The sequence below is a fragment of the Trichosurus vulpecula genome, chromosome 2 (genome assembly GCF_011100635.1).
Source record: "Trichosurus vulpecula isolate mTriVul1 chromosome 2, mTriVul1.pri, whole genome shotgun sequence".
Classification (NCBI taxonomy): domain Eukaryota; kingdom Metazoa; phylum Chordata; class Mammalia; order Diprotodontia; family Phalangeridae; genus Trichosurus; species Trichosurus vulpecula.
The window spans coordinates 339441152-339464868 of record NC_050574.1 but is presented as its reverse complement, the minus strand read 5'-3'; the positions used below and the strand labels follow the sequence as shown (position 1 = coordinate 339464868).

The 23717-nt window shown below is 41.5% G+C and overlaps 1 protein-coding gene across 1 annotated transcript in view; it reads left to right on the top strand.

The window, feature by feature from the left end:
* UPK1B (uroplakin 1B) overlaps positions 1 to 17594 on the top strand; it is a 41329-nt gene extending 23735 nt beyond the window's left edge. The window contains exons 5-8 of the mRNA XM_036745688.1: positions 31 to 153; positions 5930 to 6109; positions 15126 to 15209; positions 16545 to 17594. Coding sequence (XP_036601583.1) covers positions 31 to 153; positions 5930 to 6109; positions 15126 to 15209; positions 16545 to 16595 — 438 coding nt within the window. The 3' untranslated portion in view covers positions 16596 to 17594. The remainder of the gene's footprint in view (positions 1 to 30; positions 154 to 5929; positions 6110 to 15125; positions 15210 to 16544) is intronic.
* Positions 17595 to 23717: the final 6123 nt, after the last annotated feature.

The following is a 23717-nucleotide window of genomic DNA, read 5'->3' as shown; positions in this document are numbered from 1 at the left end:
CTAATCCTGTTGTATCTTTTCTTCTGGTAGTTCACTACCAACCTCTTCCTGAGGCAGATGCTGGAAAGGTACCAGAACAAAAGTCAGTCCAATAATGATGACATATGGAAAAATAGAGGAGTGACCAAAACCTGGGACCGCCTCATGCTCCAGGTGAGAATATGACGGACTATGGCTAAGGCCCTTCCATGTGTGAACAGGTCTCTAGAGGGGCTAGGATTGAAGGGCTTAGAGGAGGGTCTTCTCTCACAATGAGACTGTCAGAGAGCAGATGAACTCAAGGTGCAGTATGAGACATACAGTTTTGGACATGGCCAATGAGGAAATTTGTTGTGATTGACCATGCATTTTTGTCACAAAGGTTTATTTTTCTTTTTTTTTCAATTGGGGTGGTGAATTGAGAAGACAGCAATACCCCTCCTGAAAAAAGAAAAAGAAATGAGGATCATTGAAACATTTTTAAATGGACAGAAGAGAACAGGAGGATGGCCAGAAGGAAACACGGACAAGCATGATAGCTTTGAAAGTTGAATGCCAATTTTCTTATATACTTAAAAGGAAAAAAAAAAGGATAATCTGTACATAAAAGAGGTTCATAGTTTTATGTAAAATCTTCTTTTTCTTTCTTATATATTCATTTTATTTGGTGATTGTTCAGAATTTTAAAAAAAAATTAAAGGAAAGGTAGGGTGGTACCTTACAAAAGAAGGCCTTTGGACTAACATCATTTTCAAGCTTAACTAGAGACATTGAACTTTAAATTAAAATTTTTTTTAAAGATGAGACTGCAATGGGGAAGCCTATTGATGACTAAATGAAAAAGCGTTTTTAAGCTCTTACTATCTGCCAAGTAACTGTACTAAATGTTGGGGATACAAATAAAGGAAGCAAGATAGTGTCTCTCCACAAGAAATTTACATTCTAACAGGGAAAGGGTCAGGGTAGGGTGAGGCTATTTGAAGAGACTTGGTCTGGGAATGGCCTGGTCCTGGGCATGATAAGACCCATTAATTAATTAGTGATAAGTTCATTATCAGAGCCCAAGGTGCCAGGAACAGATTACAACTTCTAGCGGGATGATAGTAGCTATAGTGGAGTGAGTATGGTTTTAAAATGACTGGGCAGTATGTGATGGTATGGATTCTAGGCCAAATAAAGTCAAGGTTCATGTATCAGAGCCCCAACGCCTGGGACAGAGATTTTTGAATCTTGGTGTCATTTACTGAGATGATAGTCATGTAAGGTTTGTTTGAGTAAGCATGGCCTAGAAAATGTCAAGATGTTACATGACAAAAATTTATATTCTTCAATTTACATTACAAAGAAATGTGGATAATTCCAAACTCCTTGAATTTTAGAAAGTATGCAAACACTGGACTTCTGTACCTCCCTTATTATCTGCCATACTTATCTGGCACTTCCTAGGCCTACCATGCATTAAGATGGTAGGTGTTTATTGAATTGAATTAATTTACCATTATAATGTGGTCATCAGAAAGATGTATCTTGGTTGTTTCTTCACTTTCATTGGCTGGACCTGGAATCAGTGGGGAAGAAGATGAGAAGCTCAAATAGTAGGGATGGATGATCACCAGGACATCACTTTAGCCCCTTTCCCTATCACTGACTTTCCATTTGTCTTCCAATTCCCTTAGAGTTGCATAAGTTTTAATTGTTCAGTCAAATCTTGGTGTTCTATGAGAGTAGTATGAATAATTGAAATCCACGGATTGTACCCATCAAAAACCCTTAGAACTATTGGAACCATTGAAAATGGGAACCATCACAATAATCTCCCCTACGGGGAAAAAAAGCAAACACATTTGACAGAATATTTAATTTGTACACATAAATCAGAACAAAACAACATGTTTTATAGGCTCCAAGTCCTTGCATTGAAGGATTTTTCACTCATGAGTATATTATGTACAAGACAGGGTCACCCTCTGGTTAAGTATGATATTGCAACCCACTCTAATAGTTGTCATAAATACTGTGCCTAGACAAAGGGAGAAAGGAAAAGGAAGCTAAGATATTGGAACCACAAGTATTTATTCAGAGGATCCCAAGACCTAAAGAATTTTATACAGCTAGTAAGTGATGAGCCTGGCCTTATTAAGGCTTAAGCCTTAACCCTTCCTCAAGATTTTCAACTCAACACAATTAAATAGATATAGATAATGCATATATACTTATGTACAAATACACATACATATGCATATATATATACACATACACAATATTACATACATAAGTGTATATGTATTTTCCATGTTAACATATCATCAATTTAATTATGAAAGTCAGCAGGAAAAGGATTTGTTTGATAGAAATTTGCTTTTGACTTATATGCGTGCTTGAAAATATTTATTCCATAAATTGAGTGGCACGTATAATTTCAACTCTTCTCACCAAATATTTTAATGGAACTGGTAAAAGGAAGACAGTTGGTGTGTTTAGTATTTTGTTTCCATTTCCCCACAGATGTCTACTGTTTGGCTGAGCTACTGAACAAAAATGAATTTTCTGAGAAGCAGGAGGGGAATAAAAGCTTTTGAAAACTCTACAATAATCAGAGCCTTACTAATAGAGTTGGCTATAATTTTGTCAAAAAAAAAATTTAATATCCTTCTGGGGCCCACTTGTTTTCTGTTTCAGCCATATGTGTACTAAATATTAATCTTTGGGGAAAAAAATATTCCAAAGTTTCAGTTATATTAAAAGCAGGGAAGTCCAGAAAAAAATAACTAAAAATAGCTCAACTTATTTCTAATATTAAACCTCTAAACTTAGTTGAATTTCCTCTTCCCACATCCAAGCATTTGCTGGTACTTCAGTACTTGTCTGAAGCATTAAAAACAATCCATCTTTTTCCCTTTAAGACATTTAAATCAAGATGGATCTATTATTTTTATTTTTTGTCTCCCTGTCATCTAGCTTAGTGCCTGGAACATAGTAGGCACTTAATAAATACGTGTTGATTAACCGATTATTTTCCACGATCCCAGAAGCTAGAATATTCTGAGGATCCTTTGGCTGCTACCTTACTCATACTGAATTTATCACCACTGATAATGATAGTAGTTAATATCCATGTGGAGCTATAAAGTTTGTAAAGTCCTTTCCTACGTTACCTCACCTGACCTTCATAACAACCCTGTGAGCCAAGTACTGATGTCATGCTTTATGGACAAGGAAAATGTTTTCTGCTGGTGAAATAGATCGCTATTGAGCTTTGGTCTGACCTCAGCAAAGACAATGAGATTCAGAGCGGGTATGTGAGTTTTCCAGAGCTACACAGCTTAGAAGTGTTTGAGACAGGATTCGATCCCAGTTCTTCTTGACTTTGAGTCAACTATCTATCTATTATGACTCATTGTTTCTAAATAATAACTATAACTGTAATAGGTATTCTGTAACATTTTACATATGTTATCTCCCTTGAGCCTCACAACAAACCTATGCTATGTATTACAGGCGTAATTATCCCCATTTTACAGCTAAGAAAACTGAGGCTTGAGAGGCTTTAACTTGCCTGGGTCATAGAGCTAGTGCATATCAGAAGCAGGACCCCAGGACTTAGGAGTTTATATGTTCTATCCAATAGATACAAGGCAAATGCCTCTAGGGCATTTAAGTCCTTCACAACCTGACTACAACCTACCTTTCCTCTTTAGGGCAGCCAAAATGGCCTTCTTGCTGTTCATGACACAGGATATTTCATCTTTTGTCTCCGTGGCCTTTGTACATCCTCCTCACTGCCTCTTAGAAGCCCTGTTTCCCTTCAAATCTTATTTGATTTTTTTAAAAATTTTTTTCTTGGAGGGGGGAAGGCAGGGCAATTGGGGTTGAGTGACTTGCCCAAAGTCACACAGCTAGTAAGTGTGTCAAGTGTCTGAGGCTTCCAATTCCAGGGCCAGTGCTCTGCTCACTGCACCACCTGGCTGCCCCTTACCTTCAAATATCAACTAAAACACTGCCTCCTACTTTGGAGAATAAATCTCCCCAACCTCTAGCACCCCCTCCTCCCTCAAAAATGACCTTCTATTTATTTCATATACATTTCTACGTGTGTATCCCGTCTCTCCTTAATAGAACGTAAACCCCTTGAAGACAGACGTTGTTTCATTTTGTCTAAGATCTCACGCTAGGAAGTCACTAGAAGGGAACCCAGTTCATCCTGCTCCAACTCCAGTATTCTTTTCACTATATCACCAGCCTGCTCATTTGCAAGTTGCCATCTGATTGGCTAATGATGTTAATCATAGAATATGCAAAATCAAAGAGCTTTTTGATTTCCCCAGGATTCTAGGCGTGTTGGGGTCAGATTTATGGTTAGATGGCTCAGTAGCAATACATTGCAACAGAGGAAAAGCTCTGTTCTCTGATCATATACTGTAATTCTCATCTCAGTAGTAATAATAGCTGACATTTGTACCTCCCTTTAAGGTATAGGAGGCATTTTATGTATCTCACCTTATCTGAGCCTCACGACAACACCATGAGGTAAACACTATTGTTATCCCCTTTTTACAGGTGAGGAAACTGAGATACAGAGTGACTTGCTTATGGTCACACAGTAGCAAATACCTGAGGCAAGATTTGAACTCAGGTCTTCCTGACTTCCTGAGTCCAGAACTCTTATCAGAGCTTTGAGAATTTAATTAAGGCTCAGAGAACTTAAGTGATTTGCTCAGGGGCATAGTCTTACATGAAGGATTGTAACCCAGGTCTTTATGGCTACAGGTCCCATATTCTACTTGCTACACCGTGCTGCCTTTCATGATATAAAAAGCACACATATCTTAGTGTCAGCCTCTCTTTATTATTAGAAAAAATAGCTCCTAGGGAGCATTGTGTTGATATAGCATTTTTTTAAATGAACAATACCTAGAATGCTTTAAGGTTTGTGAAGCACTTTACAAATATCTCATTTTATCCTCACAACAACCCTGAGATGTATTGTTATCCTCTTTTTACAGGTGAGGAAACTGAGGCACAGAGTGACTTGCCTATGGTCACACAGCTAACAGATACCTGAATCGCCTAACTTCCTCAAAATATTTTATTGATGCCTTTCTTAAATATCGCTTCCCAATGAGTCCTTTCACCCTACCTCCACCCCATAGAACTTTCCATAGCTAAGTAAAAACATACACAATGGCCATATCTGACCATGTATACCTTATTTTGCATCTATAGCCTACCACCTCTCTACCAAAAGGAAAGAGACATGCTTCATTGTCAGCCCTCTGAAGTCTATTGGTCATCTCATTAGTCAGAATTCTGAAGCCTTTTTGTCTTGTTCTCTTATACATACACACACACACACACACACATATATAGTAGTCATTTCTGTTTCATTTGTATCCCTAGCACTTAGCGCAGTGACTTACACATAGTAGGCATTTAATAAATATTGGTTGAATCCTTTATTACTAGCAGCACTTTAAAAAAAAGTATTGGAGCATATAGAGTACAATTTGAACGAATGATACAACTCAATGTGAGTCAGTGCAATTTATTATGTACCTACTATGTACAAGAGACTGGGGATACAAAAGTAAAAAGTTTTTGTACAAAAATGGTTCCTGCTCTCAAGGAGCTTAAATTCTTCTTGGGAAGGCAGGCAGAAAAGAAGGAAGGAAGGAAGGGAGGGAGAGGGGAAGGAAGGAAGGATGTGGGCTCATTCTTCCAGGATGAGAGAATATCTTTTTCAGCATCATTAAACCAAAAGTAAATCATGTCGTCTTCTCTCTCTTTCCCACATGGAGACTCTATCTAATAAGCTTTAAGGGTAGGACTTTGAGTGGGTTTAAGCTATGTTATAATGTTTAATCTCTGCTTCCCCTTCAATACCTCATTTGTCCCAATGATTACTTTAGCAGGGATCATGAAAGGAAATGTTGGCTTTATTTTCCTTGGACAGGAAAAGTGCTGTGGTGTCAATGGTCCATCAGATTGGCAAAAGTACAAGTCGGCCTTCCGGGATGAGAATAATGATGCCGACTACCCCTGGCCTCATCAGTGCTGCGTCATGGACAGTCTCTATACGCCACTCAATCTCGATGCTTGTAAACTTGGCGTGTCTGGCTATTATCACAGCAAGGTAAGAAGTCCCCTTTTCTCTAGAGACTGGGTAGAATGGTCCACACTCTAAGGAGAACAGTGTACAAAGGAGGGTGATCAGGATGATGAAGGGGCTCCAGATCATGCTTCCTGATGATTGTGGATATCTGTCTTTATGAAGAGAAGCTTTAGGAGGGAGTCATTGTTAACTTTAAGAATTTGAAAGGCAAATGTTTGTGACAGTGATATGAGTGATAGCCCATGCCTAGCTTATGTCCTGCTTTCCACAGAAAACAGATGATCGCTTAGCTAGTTTACCAGCAGGCCAGTGCAAATATCATTTTTCCTAATAGGCTGGCCTTATGCTCAAGCCACCACTAGCCAAGTGGTTTCATCAGAATCAAGCCAGTGCACCTTCATAGTCTTCCTGTCTCCCCAGAACAACTGAACTGAACTGAACTGAACTGAAGGTTGCAGTGTCCTTGTTGCCCACCAGATGGTGCTCAGCCCTCAAACTTTTAGACCATTTCCCTCTTCTAACAGTCAACTAGCATTTTTTTAAGCAGGGTCATCTCCAGTCATCCTGATCTATGTCTTGCCACTGGACCTAGATGGCTCTGGAGGGAAGAGTGAGGCAGATGACTTTGCACAGCTCTCCCTCGCTTAAATTCAATTTACTTGCATGTTATGGCATCACCTCCCTGATGTCACGGTCCTCTTCTAGAACAAAGGACTAACAACAAACACCACCAGCATTTTTAAGCACCTACTGTGTTGTTGTTGCTGTTGGTCCTTGGTTCTCAAAAAAGACCAATGACATCATGAAGGTGATGTTTTGACTTGCAAGTGAACTGGATTTAAGTTAGGCAAAGATACAAAAAGTCACCAGCCTCACTTTCTCCTCCAGAGTCATGAAAGTGCAGGGACAAGACAAAAGTCAAAAGGACTGGGAATGGCCCAGAATGCAGTGGGTGACCTTGGCCTTTTAAATTAAGATCTTTCCCAGATCTCAGTTCATCCCAGGCAACACCCATTCAATGACCTACTTCATTAGGCACTGTGCTAAGTAAGCATCGAGCATATGAAGAAAGGAAAGGAAACAGTCCCTGTTCTCAGGGAGTGTACAGTCTAATGGGGAAGACACCAACCAAACAGCTGTGTACAAAAAGAATATATACAGGGTCAATCAGGGATGATCCCAGACGGGAAGCAGTAAGATTAAGTGAGACCAGGAAAGGCTTCTTGAAGAAGGTAACAGTGCAGCTGGGACTTGCAGGAAGCCAGGAGGCAAAGGTAAAAAAGGAGAGAGTTCCAGGTGTGGAAGACATCCAGTGAAAACAGTCAGAATTGGGACATGTGTAAAAATAACATCAAAGCAAAAGCAAATATGATGACTGTATAAGAGAGCCATGAGCAAAACGTCATGAGAGTTCGGAGGAGCGCACCAGAGGGTTTAATCTAAGATATATTTCTATATCCTTCAGTTGTAAATACTGCTAGATACAACTGAACTAATATTAACTGAGTGCAACAGAACATATGGGGAGTGGAGAGAGATGGGAACTGAACCTGTAATTTCATTGTTTCAGGGAATGCCTGATAAAGAAATTCCCTCCACCCATGCAGGGCAGCAACGACTCAATTCTTGAAGACATATGGTCTTCGAGAATTGCCTAGGGCATTGAGAGGATAAATGAGTTAGGTAGGGCCTCATATATCAGAGGAGGGAATTTAATCCATATCTTCTGGATTTGGAAGCCAGTTCTATTTTTGCTGCCTATCAATATAAGACATTTTGAATATAATCTGATATGCTTTTCAAAATGTCATGGTGATTTTGGGAGGGGATGAGATTGCTTGTGAATGAACATTTCTCAGGAAAACTGATGATATGGTAGCTCACAAAGTTACTAGTGTGCAAACTCATTTAGGGAGGAATAACCCAAAAGACATTTAGAAAATGACGGGCTCTGCTCTTACTTGTAACCAAGGTAAGGGCCTTGGGAATCATCCTAGATGATTCACAGAGAATGTCCACGCTCTATACTATTGAAGGCAACAGATGCTGCTCATCGTGAAGAAAAGTATGAGAAACAAAATAGAAAGCATATCCTGTCCTTGTATAAAATAAAGTTTGAGGTCCTCCAAAAGTCAATACATAAATGCCTTGATGGGCATGAGCAATGCATTACAAACAAGTAATTACACAGAAGTTACGGTGCAAAGAATATCATCTGAGAAATTTAATAACCCAAACATAGATGGTCTGATCTTGTAGCAAAAGCAAGGGATAATCAACGGATGGCTCTTGAGCTCCATTGGTGTTCATATAACATAAAGTGAATGTGAAGAAGGCTCCCTGCAAGTCAGGTGGGGTCCCTGTGGCAAATCTGTGGGAGTACACAGAGGACAGTCTCATTGGATGGGCGAGTATGAATATATTACAATTTGCATCACTGGAGGGAGTGCCCACATTGATTACAGATTTGGTCACTGTATCTTCCAGATGGCATGAACAAAACAGAGGCACTCCAGAGAAGTGAAACTAAAGTGACAGCGGGTGATGAGGTAGGAGTAGGAAGACTATTGCATGACAACAGGCCAAAAAGTATTTAGAGTTTTTAGCCATCGTAGAGTAGGTCAGGGCCTACTATGTGCCAAACACTGTGCTAAGTGCTGGTAATGTCTGATGATCTATAAAGTCAGGAAAGTCCTGGTTAATGGAAACATAAACTTATTCCCTAAATCCCCAAATGCAGGGATAATGGGCAGGCACCCTTTGAAACTTGAATAAGGTAAGTTTAGGACAAATAAAATGGCTACTTCAAACAGTAAGTAATAACTTATGGAGAGACGAAGGGGTGTTCAGGAGAAACAGCACCTCCAGTGTGAGGGCTGATGAGTCCTTTTCAGGGCTGCGCATCCATCTTTGGTGTCCAACTATCACCCACCACTCATCTGTAGCTCCAAGAAGCTGTAGCAGCCACACCCTGGTAAACTATCTTGGCAGACAGGCCAAACCAGGGTGACAGTAACCAACAGGCCTCAAACATGCCATGTGAAGATTTCCCCTGGGGGAGTGGGCAGATGAGAACAATTTGTTCCAAAGGCCACAAAGGAGGCTGAAGCAGGTGCCATGGAGCACTTAGAGCTTGGTCAGACAACAAAGCTGCCAACATCATCTGCATTCCAGGGCGTTGCCAGTTGTCTTGACTTCTGTCCTGCAACTGGACTTCGATGACTCAGGAAGACAGAGTAAGGCTGCTGACTCTGTGCAGCTCTGCCTCACTGAAATCCAATTCACAAGCAAGTCAAGACATCACCCCATGATGTCATTGGTCCTCTTCAAAAACAAAGCACAAATAACAACAGTAACTTAACACTGACAGAGTTGGCACTGGTAGGAAAAGTGAATGGATTCAGAAAGGATTAGGATAAATATCAAAGGACAGAAGCAAAAATGGCAACAAAGAATAAGTAGCTGAAATTTTTTCAAGAATCTCATGTTTAGGGGCAGCTGGGTAGCGGAGTAGAGCACCAGCCCTGGAGTCAGGAGGACCTGAGTTCAAATTTGGCATCAGACACTTGACACGCTTACTAGCTGTGTGACCTTGGGCAAGTCACTTAACCCCAATTGCTCTGCCTTCCCCTCTCCAAAAAAAAAAAAAAGAAACCAAGAATTTCATGTTTAAGATTGATCTTGGTGGGGACAGGCATATTGCCTTCTGACAGCATACTTCTTGGGCCTGCACAATACTAGACTGAGGCCTTTTTTTTTTTTTGGAGGAGGAAGACTGAGGCCTTTCAATGGTGCAGTGTAGCAGTTCCTATATTTTTATGTTACATGGGCACTTTCAAAATTTACCTATAGCAAAGCTCTCTAGCCAGATATTCTTGAGCCATTTCAATTTGCTATTACTTATGACTTCTTGGTTTTGCATTAGGATATTCTGTTACGTTAAACTTCACATAACATAAGCATGAGCAGGAATATAAGTATTTACACACACATATGCATATGACTCTTATAGGACACGTTAAGGCTTACAAAGTTCTCGATATGTACTATCTCATTTAGTCAATAAGTTAGGTTGACAAGTATTTTTATCAAGTACCTACTCTGTTCAGGAACTGTGGTAAATGCACAAGGTGGGTTTTATCTAAGACTTGAAAGAGGCCAGGGAAGCCAAGAGGAAGAGACAAGGACGGAGAGCATTCTGGGCGTGAAGGGCGATTTAAAAAGGCCTGTTGTCAGGAGACAGAACATCTTGTGCAAGGAATAGTGAGGAGGCCAGTGTCACTGGATGTCAGTATACGTGGAGGAGAATAAGGTGTAAGAAGACAAGAAAGGTAGGATGGGGACAAGTTTTGAAGGGCTTTAAAAGCCAAACAGAAGATTTTATGTTTGATCTTGGAAGTAATAATAAAAATAACTCAATAAACTGGAGTTTATTGAATGGGGTTCATGGTCATACCTAAACTTTAGGAAGATCATTTTGATAGATAAGTAAAAGATAGGCTGAAGTAAGAAGAGACTTGAGGCAGGGAGATTGATTAGGAAGCTATTCCAGTAGTCTAGGCGTGAGGTGATGAGGGTCTGCACCAGGATGGTAGCAACATCAGAGAAGAAAAAGGGATGTATATGGGAAATGTTGCAAAAGTAAAATTGACAGGGGTTGGCATCAGATTGGTTGGGGGGAGGGAGAGGGAAAGAAAAAATGAGGAATCAAGGGTGAGACCTATGTAGCAAGCTGGGAGACTCGAGGTTTCGTGATGCCCTTGACAGTAATAAGGAAGTTAGGGAAAGGGGAGGGTTGGAGGGGAAAGGTTCAATTTTAGACATACTGAGTTTGAGATCTCTGGGACATCCAGTTCAAGATGTCCAATAGGAAGCTGTAGATGCAATCCTGGAGGTTGGGAGAAAGGATAGGGCTGGATAAAAAGATCTAAAAATCAACTGCATGGAGATGGTAATTTATTAGATCACTAAGGAAAATAGCACAAAGGAAAGCTAGAAGAGGACTGAGGACAGAGACTTAGGGGAGATCTATGATTAGTAGGAGCAGCCAGGATAAAGATCCAGCAAAGGAGAGTGAGAAGGAGCCATCAGACGGGTAGGAGGAGAATGTACAGGGAAGAGCTTATCAAGAAGTACAAGATGATTCAGTGTCGGCGGTGGCAGAGAGGTCAAGGAAAATGAGGATGGAGAAAAGGCCTTTTAATTTGGCCATTTAGAGATCATCCACCCCACAGAAGGTCACTCTGGCCAACTTTGTTGTGCAATAATATCAGTAATTTGATATAGCAGGTCAGTAAGTCAATAACATTTCTTAAGTATTTACTAGATGCACTGTGCCAAGAGCTGGGAATACAAAGAAAGGCCAGGACATAGCTTGGGTTTCTCAAGGAGCTCACATTGTAATGAGGGAGACAAAACAGAAGGTACATAGAGTAGGGAGAAGGAAGTCTGAAAGGGGAGGGCATCAGCAGCTGAAGGAGGTGTGCTTTGAGGTGAGTCTTGAAGGAAGCCAGAGAAATTCAGAGGCAGAAGTAAGCTAGCAGAGTATTCCTGGCAGGGGGACAGCTAAGGCAAGGCATAGAGATAGGAGATGGAGGGTCATATTTGAGGAACTGCAAATTGGCCAATGAAGCTGGATCACAGCGGGCAGGGAGAAGGAAGGCATAAGAACACAGGAAAGGTAAAAGGGTATACTGCTAAGTAGCCTGGAATAGTGGCTTTAGTGCTAGACTTGGAATCAGGGAAAGGGGAAGGGAATAAGCATTTACACAGTGCCTCCTATGTGCCAGGAAGAATGTTAAGCACTTTACAAATATCACCTCATTTGAGCCTTACAACCACCCTGTAAGATAGGTGCTATTCCCGTTTTACAGTTGAGGAAACTGAGGCAAACAGATGTTAAGTGATTTACCCAGGGTCACAGAGCTAGTAAGTGTCTAAGGCCACATTTGAACTCAAGTCTTCCTGACTCCATGCCAAGTACTCTGTACCACCTAGCTGCCTCAAATAAGAAATATGGAATGCTTCGTGAATTTGCATGTCATCCTTGAGCAGTTTGATTAGGAAGATCTGGGTTTGAATCTCATCCCTACTTGACACTAACCGACTGTGTGTCCATGGGCAAGTAACTTAACCTCTCTGAGCCTCGATTTCTTCATCTGTAAAATGGGAAGCTAATATATGTCATAATGCCTTTCATAGTTACTGTAGGGCTCAGACATGAAGCTTAAAGCTTAAACAACTGGTTGTTGTTGTCCTATGGTGAATTATAACCACATTTTATGATGATTTAAAAAACCCACTCCATGGAATGTCAAATCACCTATTTATAACATTGTTCTTAAGGAACTAATTCCATCCTATGATGTCGTTTTCTCCCCCGCTGTGTTCTTTTGTGGAATTGATTGATGACACTGAGTTATGATAATCCTCACATGGTTCTCTTGGTTAATGGTGATTAGAAGTGTGGCACTCCTCCCACAGCTGGGACTAAATTTGTTCTGAACTAATAAATGCCCTTTACCAGAATCTGAGATCCTCCGTAGGCTCACTAACATGTTGTAGGTGGGTTGTTTTTCTGTTTTTGCTTTTTGAGGCAGATGACCAATTTTAGTAACAATAATTTACCTTGTAAGAGTATTCACCTAAAGTTACTGTACATGGAGCCCATGTAAATTCTGGGGATCCTTATTCTCATTTGTATTGGCAAGTCAGGTCCCCAGAGCATGGCTGGTTACATCTTTCTCTTGTGGGTTCTGCATCAAATGGCAGATTCTTGAAATGCTATCAGTTTGAGCCCCAATTCCAGCCTGTTCTCTGCCCACCCACCCTCATATCAATTGCCAGTGATTACTCCTCCAATATTATGTGCCAGGGCTAGTTAGTATCTCCTCAAGATCATTAATAAGCAATTAACACCAATTAACTTTTACAAAGAAACTGTGAACAGAAGCACGAACACGTCTCCTCCCCCCCTCAAAAAAAAAAAAAACAAACAAACCAAAACAAAAAACAAACTGGAGCACACTTTCTCCTCTGCCACCTTAGTCCATGAAGGAGAGTAGGCTCAGATTTAAGTGGTTGCTACTGATCATGTGGCTCACCACTTTGCCTTCTGGACCCGACATAGTGGCCAAATGAGTCACTCACTCCCTTGCTGTAGGACATGGCTGCCAGGCTGATCTCCAGGATCCCACAAGTTGCCCCTAGGGGCCCTTTTCCTTACCAGGCTCAGCTGCTGGCAAACACTAGTGTGGACTTCCATCACTAGTCCTCTGGTAGTACTTCCAGCTCACGTGGATATAGCCTAGTTCATTCCATCTGCAACCTTTATTCACCTAAGAATAAGAAGAATGAAAGAAGGAGAGAGAAACCAGCAGAACCATGCATTCAAGGCCACAGAGCAGGCTAATCGGTCAGTCAATAAACATTTATTATGCTTACTGTTCCAGGCACTTTGGTAAGCCCTGGGGACACAAAAGGCCTCTCTCCTCACCAGGCCTTTAAAACATTCCTCCCTCACTCCTAACCCCCTCCCACCATACTCATCAATTACCACAAAGAAAAAGAAAGCTCAATTTGATCTTTTCGATGCGCTCAGTTTGGGCTAATGAGCCAATAAAAAGGTTTTGCTTCACTTCTCAGCACGTGAACAAGAAATGGTTACAGAATACCTAGCAAGCGCTGAAATGGTGGGCAGGGCCCTCGGGTGTGCTGGTAAGTGTTTAACAACCAGTTCTCTGAAAGAAATTTACCCATGACACACTTCTTAATTGAGTCTGCATTATTTAGCTTTTATCCATCGCTTTCTTAAGTCTGGACAATCAATGAAACAAAACAACAAAGAAAGACCTGATTTGTTGCTTGGTAATTCTGAGGTATAAATTTGATAATCAGTTCTAAGCTGCTTTGAGGTGGCTCCAGCCCACTCCTGGCCAAGCACCTCCACTATACCATCATCACTCACACGTAGAAGTGGTCTCACAACCCCGCCCCTCACCCCTCACCCCCTCCCTCAGGTGGGTTTGCAGCAGGAAGAGCTGATTGTGTGTATTGCCAGAGCTGGGCCATCCTTGGCCAGTCCCCTAGTACATATGTAAATACTGTAAATGCCAAAATAACCCTTTTGTTAAATAGATTGACTACTAAATAGAGGACTTAAATGCACCACTTTCAGACTGTTCCACCTCTGTTTCACCTCCCCACCTCAACAAAGCTGTGCTAAATAAACTGTGCTGTCTGAACTGAAGCAAAGCGAAGGGAGCAGAACCAGAACATCGTACACAGTAATGGCAGTCTTACATGGTGATTAACATTGTCTGATGATCAGCTGTGAATGACTTGGCTATTCTCAGCAATACAGTGATCCAAGACAATTCCAAAGGACTCACGATGCTATTCACCTCCAGAGAGAGAACTGATTGAATCTGAATGCAGATGGAAGCACACTATTTCTCACTTAATTTTTTTCATGGATTTTTTTTGGTCTGTGTTTGCTTTCACAACATGACTAATATGAAACTATGTTTTGCACGATTGCACCCAGATATCAAATTGCTTATTGTCTCAGAGAGGGAACAGGGGAGGGAGGGAGAGAATTTAGAACTCAAAATTTTAAAAAAATGATTGCTAAAAACTCTTTTTACATGCAATTAGGAAAAAATAAACTATTATTTAAAAAATAAAATAAACTGAGTTGTTTGATGGAACATGGATAAAATAGATCAAGAGCTGGAAGAGACCTCAGAGACCATTTAGTTGAATCCTCTCATTTTACAGGATAAGGAAACTAAAGCCCATGTAGGTTAAGTGACTTGTCCAAGGTCATACAAGCGTTAAGCATTCAAGGTGGAATTTGAACCCCTGTATTTCTACTCTAGAGCCAGTATGCTCTTTCTGCTATACTATAATGCCTCAAGGGAAGAACAGCCTTGTTGTCTCCAATGATGCTGCAATCTATCCCTTAATATGCCTTTCCTTCCACATCCTGCTGGAGGGGGATGATGCGGCACTAACTGCTTCCTGGTTCCTTCCCCAGGGCTGTTATGAACTGATCTCTGGACCAATGAACCGACATGCCTGGGGCGTTGCATGGTTTGGATTTGCCATTCTCTGCTGGACTGTAAGTATTTCCTGGTGTGGGTTGTGATGACGAGAGGGTGACAGAAGCATAAAAGTTGCTATTAAGTCTCTATATTCTAATTTCTAGTCTTAAGAAACCAGTCCGTGGAGCTAAAGTTTGGCTGGTATCCTTCCTTTGACCTCTGACAGCTTCACTTTTCCCAAAGGTCCCTTTTTCAAATACCTCTTTATAGAGGGTGGTTCTGTGCAGAATGCATCATTGGGAGACTAAGGAGCACATAGTGGTGAGAGAGCTGCGCTTGTAATCAGCAAGAATTGGGTCCACATCTCACTTCTGCCACACAATATTTGTGTGACCATGGGCTGGTCACTTACCTCTCTGAGCCACAGTTTCCTCATATGTAAAGAACACAAAATTCAGGACTGGGGCTTATGCTGAACCTTGTGTCCTTTGGTTCCCCCGGGTCCTGGCTGACCTCATAAGCAGAGTCAGTATAGCAGCCCCCAGTCATTCTCACCTTCCTTTGAGTCTTCCTAATGCTTGGCCACAGTCACTTCCTGGAGGTCTTAGAAAAGTCCAGTTATATGAACAGGACACTTTGGAAACTGTTAAGTCACAACTAAAACTTCAATGGGAAAGTCCACAAGCTTTACAAGCTATATTTTGCAAATGTCAATTATCATCATCCCTGCTGGTGCTTTTTACCACTATTACAGAGAAGAAGCATGACATAGTGGATGGAGGGAGGAGCTCAGAGTCAGAAAGATTTGAGTTCAAAGTCCTGCCACTGCCACATACTGACTGTGTGTCCCTGGACCAGTCACTTAACTTCTCAAGGACCCAATGCAACTATCTAGCTATAAATTGCAGAACAGCCGTTAATTTACATTGATAGAAACAATTTCCTCACCTAAAGTTCCCTATGTCGGTGAAACCACAGGTCCAGACCAAATATGCGTGTGCGATTATTATTATAATAAATAAAAAATAAGAAAGGGAGGCTGTCCTTTAGGGTAATAAGTAAAACACCAATAGCGAGAGCCCCAAGTTAGGAATTGATCCACAACGAAGGCAGAATCCATCAATTTGGGGCTATATTTGTATGCAAAGGAAGGGTGTTTTCCCGATGGGAGTGATTCAGAAATGAGAATGGGAAAGGCTTTCTAATGTATCAGAAGATTCTAAAGTGGGGATGTGTAGGAACATTAAATAGGAGTTTATAAGTTATACCTCTTCTCTACCAATGTCCTGGTGGTGTTTTTTTAGGATAGGATAAGATGCGTCTTAAATTTGAAGGTTGCATAAGCCTGAATGTTACACTCTCTTAAATATGAGAGGTATTTCTAATGTAATGACTTCTTAATTTTTTTCTAGTTCTGTGTTCTCCTGGGCACGATGTTCTACTGGAGTAGAATTGAATACTGAAAGTAAGAGTGGCACCATTGTTCTTCAGTCCTCCCAAGTGTCTCCAGAGTTGGTGCATGGACCCATTCATTGCTCTCCAGATACTATCCCTTTTGTGCTCCAGAGTGATGGAAGCATTTTATACTCATCAAACTGGTCTGATACTGCCAAGGACGTGCACTATTCACTTCTCTTTTTCCTGGATCCCATAGCTCTCTCCACCAGGGTGTATCATCACTGTCTTCTCTTACTGTGATGTTTCCACAGATTACACAGAACACAAAATCCAGGAGTGATGTGGATAGTACATGTCCCCATCATTAGTTCATCAGCTCATTATCCACTTTTGGATCTTGAAACATTGAAAAGGCCTCCAACTCCTGATACTCCTGACAGCAGGCCTGGCCCGTTTTGTTTGTACAAACTCATTGTACCTGGTTGGTACTTTTCTAAAGAATCAAATCCACCAGAAGGTGGAGGATAGGAGGTGCCCTGTGCCATACATACTGAGACCAGTGAAGGAGCAAAGGAGAAGGTATTGATTACCTATTGCAATGTACCTTCTCTTTGGTTCCTCCGTGTCTGATATCTGTGGAAATACTCAGTGTTCCTTTCATTGCTCTCTATAGTCTTTCTGTTCTTGGGGCAATTACTTACTTTGACTTAGCTAACCACAAAGACTGAAATCATGTATTCTCTTCAGTGGCCCCAGTTTTACTCTTGCTTTGAAGCTGTAGGGGTCAATTCCATGGGTTCCTATAGGCATGAAACAAGTTTGTGTGCCTAATAAATCTTGGTCTTTTATGTTTTCAAGCAAGTGAGAGGGAAGGAAGTATGGAAGAAGGGAAGAATGGAGCTTATCTATATTTTGTGATGGGCTACAGTTTGTGGGAATTTGGGGGTGGAGGCTGGTCAGAATATCTCTCTTTTGTTTCATTTTCATATATCAGAGGGAGGTTCCCAAGGGTTGCAATTGTTTCTAAACATTTCTATTAATAAAATTGGTTTGAGATATTTTCATTTTTCTTTTCTTTCTAATCATTCATTTATGCAACACATTAATAAGCACCTGCTTTTTTTTTTCAGAGAACTACAGGATCAAAGTATCATGGATTTAAAAAAAAAAGTATCATGAATTTAGAAGTGAAAGAGATGTTTGATGGCATCTAGTCTGATCTCCTTCATTTGGAAGATAAGGAACTTGAGACCCTGGCTAGTTAAATAGCTTGCCAAGGTCATACAGTTAGTAAGTGAACCCAGGTCCTCTGAATCCAAATCCAGCCATTTTCCCACTACAATGATTAGATGATGGAGGATATAGAAAACTTAGATGTTTTTTGCTGCTCATGGAACTTGTATTCTATTGAGGGATGATAAAAACATAAATAAATTTAATAGAAAATATTAAATGCAAAGTGCATTAGAAAGTTCAATTCAGCAAACATTTAATAGATGCTTACACTATGTGCAAAAAATGATGCTAGTCACTAGGAATGGGCAACTAGGTGGAGCAGTGGATAGAGTGCTAGGTCTGGAGTCAGGAAGACCTGAGTTCAAATCCAGCCTCAGACACTCACTAGCTATGTGACCCTGGGCAAGTCACTTAGCCCTGTTTGCCTGAGTTTCCTTATCTGTAAAATGAGCTGGAGAAGGAAATGGCAAACCACTCCAGTATCTTTGCCAAGGAAATCCCAAACGCGGTCACAAAGAGTTGGGCTGAAATGACTCAACAACAACAACACGAGGAATACAAAGAAAAAGGCAAGGTATTCCCTGCCCGCCCTCTAGGGGGTTCCAAAGTGTACACAGTTAAGGATGATACAGAGAAGCGGGGAAGAGGGCAAAGGAGGCATCAGAGAAAGTGTGCTGCACTAACGCTAGCAAACAACTAGGGGAGATCAGGGAAGGCTTCATGGGGGAGATGGCACTTGAGCTGGAACTCAAAGGATAATAAGGCTTCTAGAAAGAAAAGGTAAAGACACAATGTATTCTAGCCTGTACACATTCAAATTGTAGGAGACGGTGTTTTGAGTTTGGGGAATAGCCTATCATCTGGTTTGGCTGGAATGTGTGAATGAAGAGGAGTATTGTGAAATAAGGTTAGAAATGTGGATTGAAACCAGCTCATGGGAGTCTTGAATGTCAGAAGTAGTTTGTATCAAAGTCGAAGGGAGCCACTGAAGATTATTGAGTGAGGGAAATGACATGACCAGATCTGTGCCTTGAGAAGTTTATTTCGGAAGTTTAGGATGAAGAAAGGATTAGAGAAAGGAGTGGGAAGTGATGGGGGCCTGTAGTAGGATAATGGTGGTATGAGGGGAAAAAAGGAGACAGATAAAAGGGATGTCAAGGAAGTAGAATCAGCTGGACTGGGGAAGTGCCTGGGACTGCAGGATGAAAGGGAGGGAAGAGGCAGAGATGATCCCAGAGTTGTGAGTCTGGATAGCCAGCAGGATGGTGGTGCTCTCCATGGTGCTGAGAGGAGGGGCGGGGCTTAAATAGGGAAGGGAGATGATAAATTCCGTTTTGAACTTGTTGATTTTGAGCTGCTGATGGGACAGACATTCAGCCAGGAAGCAGAGACAGGGGACTGTAGTTCAAGAGAGATGAGGCCTGGATAAACAGATGTGGCAACCATCCACACAGATGACGACTGAACCCATGACAGCAGATGAGATCACCAAGGAAAGGAACATAGAATATAGAGAAAAAAAGAGGGCCTAGGACAGGGAATTTGGGAAACAGCGACATTTAAAGGGCGAGTGACGGATAATAACCTAGTAAAGAAGACAAAAGGGCAGTTAGGTGGCACAGTGGGTAGAGTGCCAGACCTGGAGTCAGGAAGACTCAACTTCTTGAGTTCAAGCCTGGCCTCAGACACTTACTAGCTGTGTGACCCTGGACAAGTCATTTAACCCTGTTTGCCTCAGATCCTCAACTGTAAATTGAGCTGGAGAAGGAAATGGTAAACCACTCTAGTATCTCTGCCAAAAAAACCCAAATGGGGTCACAGATTTGGGCAGGTCTGGAAACAACTGAACAAAGGAAGACTAATTGGAAATGGTCAGGAAGGTGGGGGGAGAACCATGAAAGTATCTCCCCCATTCTAATTCCAAGGAAGGAAGTAATATCTAGAAGGAGAACAGCAGCTGCAATCATTAGATTTAACTATTAACAGTTTAATGGGCCAGCTTTGGGAGGGCAACTTCAGGCGAGAGGTGAGTTAGAAAGCAGATGGCATGGGGTTGAGAAGGAACCGATTATACCCTTTTACTCAGTGATACCACTACTGGGATTTATAACCCAAGGAGGTCGAAGATGGAGGAAAAAGCACCTTATATTCCAAAATATTTATAGCAGAACTTTTTATAGTACTAAAGAAACGGAAGGAAAGTACTTGTCCATTGATCAGTGGATGATTGAAAAAATTGGCATATGAATGTGATGGAAAATTATTATGCCGGTAGAAAATGACATAGATGAAGAACTGAGAGACTTCGGAAGACTTATAGGAAGTGTTTCGGAGAAAAATAAACAGAACCAAGAGAACAGTTTGCACAATGACCACAATAATATATGAGGAATAGATGCTGAAAAATTGGCAGTTAGGCATGATTGCCACCTGCCTTCCCACCCCCTTCCCATCCCTGTCCCCTCATTGCGCAAAGAGGTCATTGACTATAGGTGCAGAACAAGAAAAACATTGTCAGACATGGCCAATGTATTCATTTGTTTTGCTGAACTGTACTTTCTTGTTATGGGGTTGGGGGCAGGGTTTATGGAAGAGAGAGTAAATTGGAAATGACACTGGTATAAAAGAAAAAGTATTAAAGTATTTTAAAGGAAAAAAATATTTAATTTAAATTTTTAAAATGAGTGGTCTGTAAAGAAGTGGTGACAGTGAAGTATAATCCACTCCACTAGGAGTTAGGTAGTGGAACAGAGGAAAAATATAAATGTTTGAGGGGACAGTAGGGTCAAATGAAGGTGAAGAGACAGGGGTCAAGACCCTGAGCTTATTTGTTAATAGGCAGGAGAGAGTTTGCAGATAAGGGAATGATCAATAAGTGAACTCTAGGAGATGAGAGGGGATAGATCAAGGATACAAGTAGGGATGGAACCCAAAAGATGCTATTTTCTCAATTCTTGCCTTAGCAAGAAGGACCTCTCATCTTCTGAGACAGGAACAAAGGAGGAAAGGATAGGTGAAGATAGAAAAGATTTGAGAGGTAGGGTGCTCACTTTGCATCTTCTGCCCTACCTGGTTTCAACTCCAAGAAGAAGCTACCCCTCCTGGGATAAGCTCATCACTTCTAAACTTACCACCATGCTATAGACTCAAGCCTTGATTCATACCACCTCTCTCAGTCTCTTCTCCCTTCTGGAGGGCTGAAGGGTAGAGTACCAAACTCCTCCCAATGCCTTCTTTTATAGAGGGCAGAAACTGGATTCCCAGCTTATTCCATATTTTGTCTGATGCTCTGCCTCATTTCAACTCTGCAGAAAAAGATTCTCTTGGGCCATGCACCCCGGTGTCCCATTCTCCTTCCTTTCCTGCCTCCTTCTGTGTATTACTTCCCCCCTTAGACTGTAAGTTCCTTGAGGGCAGGCACTATCTTTTTTATTAATTGTATCCCCAACACTTAGCACAGTGCCTGGTATATAGTAGGTGCTTAATAAATGTTTTTGGGATTGAATTGAGTAAGGTAAATGGAGAAGTTATTATTTGTGGGGCAAAGTAAATTAAGATACCTCTCACACATCCACTGCTAAGCCATATGCATGGTATAAAAAATGGCTTCGATTTTCTCAGTAAACTAGGAAGTGAAGACATTTACTGAGAAGGGTGGTTGAGAATGGCATTAGGGGCTTGTGGAAGCAAAAGGCTTAGAATAGTTGCTACAGGAAGCATGATAGAGAATTCTATCTAATAGTTAAAATTCTAATACTCAATCTATTAGATAAATAATAATCTAAAATTCTAACAGTTCAAAGAAGGCTTCATAGCACTGAGGGCCCAGTTTCAGTCAGATAATGTCCTGTTATTTGAGTTTCTCCAGAGCTCAAGAGAAGGAGTGGATCCTTCCACTCCACAGGCAGGTGATCCAGGGTTGAGCAGTAACAGGGCATGAATAGCAGTAGGATTTGGGGAAGAGGGCAAAGGATTCAAGGGAGTGGATAGTACATTATTGAGCTGCTTAGCTTTAGGGACAGCTAAGCATCACAGTGGATAAAGTATTGGCCTTGGAGTAAGGAAGACCTGATTTTGAATCCTGCCTCAAATATTTACTTGTCATGAAAGCTGGGTGGTGCAGTGGATAGAGCACTGGGTCTGGAGTCAGAAAGACCCAAGTTCGAATTCATCCTCAGACATTTGCCACCTGTGTGACCATGGGCAAGTCATTCTACCTCTGTTCCCCCTCAATTTCCTCACCTGTTAGATGGGGATGATAACAGCACCTACCACCCAGGATGTTGTGAGAATCAAGAGATTCTAACTGTACAGTATCTACCCCAGGTCCTGGCACACAGTAAGTGTTAAGTAAACATTAGCTATTTTTATTATTTAACCTGGATGAGTCACTTATCCTCCTCCAGCCTCAGTCTCCTCATTTGTAAAATGGGGATAATAAGAGGATCTACCTCCCAGGACTGTTGTGAAGATCAGATGAGGTAATATTTGTAAAGTGCTTTGTCAACCCAATTATCATCATTATTTATTTTTATTTGTTTATTCATTCACCCATTTACTTATTTGTTTGTTTATCTATCTGTTAGAAGATCAAGACTATGAAGAGAGGAAAGTAAGGCCAGAATATAGGTGACAGATTGGGGACAGCAGGTTAAAGGGATCGGAGGTGACTGTGAGCCCAAAGGACAGATTTAAGCAGAGGGAGACACAGAAAAAAAAAAGGAAACTCTCCTCAGAGAAGAGAAATGATTTCAAAATCATGTAGATGAAGCCTCTTGGCATGGGGGTGGACAGGAGTTCTAAAGCAAGATCACCTCTGTGGGGTGTTGAGGTAGACTTCCATGTCACGGGAGCTGATGAGGCTGATGAAACGGGAAGCAGGGGTTTCTGGGCAGTCATCATCACGAATACCAGGATAAGGGTAGGAGTCAGAGTGTAGAAGACTGGGAGGTGAACCAAGTACTGAGCTCCTTGAGGATGGAATGACCTGGAGGCAAATAAATGACAGTAATAAGGGTTTAGACCAGTGGTGGGGAACCTGTGGCCTTGAGGCCACGCGTGGCCCTCTAGGTCCTCAAGTGTAGCCCTTTGGATTTGGTCAAAGGGCCACACTTGAGGACCTAGAGGGCCACGCGTGGCCTCAAGGTCATAGGTTCCCCATCCCTGGTTTAGACAATGTGATATAGACAATAGAATGAACCTCAAAGGAGGAGCAGATACTGAATGATGATGGCAAAGGGAGGTTCTATGAGTGACATCGGGGAGCAAGGAGTGTGCTCTTAGCCAAGTCTGTCATGGACTGTGAAAATATGAACAACCAGCAATAAAGAATCTCAGTATCAGGGGCAGGTGGGTAGTGTAGTAGATTAAAGCATGGGCCCTGGAATCAGGAGAAGCTGAGTTCAAATCCAGCCTCGGACACTTACTAGCTATGTGATCCTGGGCAAGTCACTTAACCCTAATTGTCTCAACAACAACAACAAAAGAATCTCAGTCTCCTCAAAACCCATGACTGACTTTTCTACTCCACCTCAGCTGCAAACAAGGCTCATCACACCCTGGATCTCACCATTATTCACCAATATTCTACTTTCTTCATAAAAAAAATTCTGATGTTCCTCTGACCATAACCTTCTATCCTTTCACTTCTTCCTGTGTACTGCCCTTCCTATACTTACTCTTTGTTTTCATCATGACCTGCAATCCCTCCCCTCCAAAATCCTCATCACTGCTCTGACTTCACTTTTCTCCCTTCCCAGTCTCCACTCAATTAGACTCCACACCATCTTCTACTCTCAAATCCCTTGCGCCCTTGTCCTACCCCTGCTCATTCCTTGTCAAACCCCAACCCTAGGTTATTCCCATCATCTGTCTCATCCCTTCCTGCTCATGGGAATGGAGCTGGAGAAAGTCACACGAGCACATCCACAAGAGCCATTTGTTATCTATTT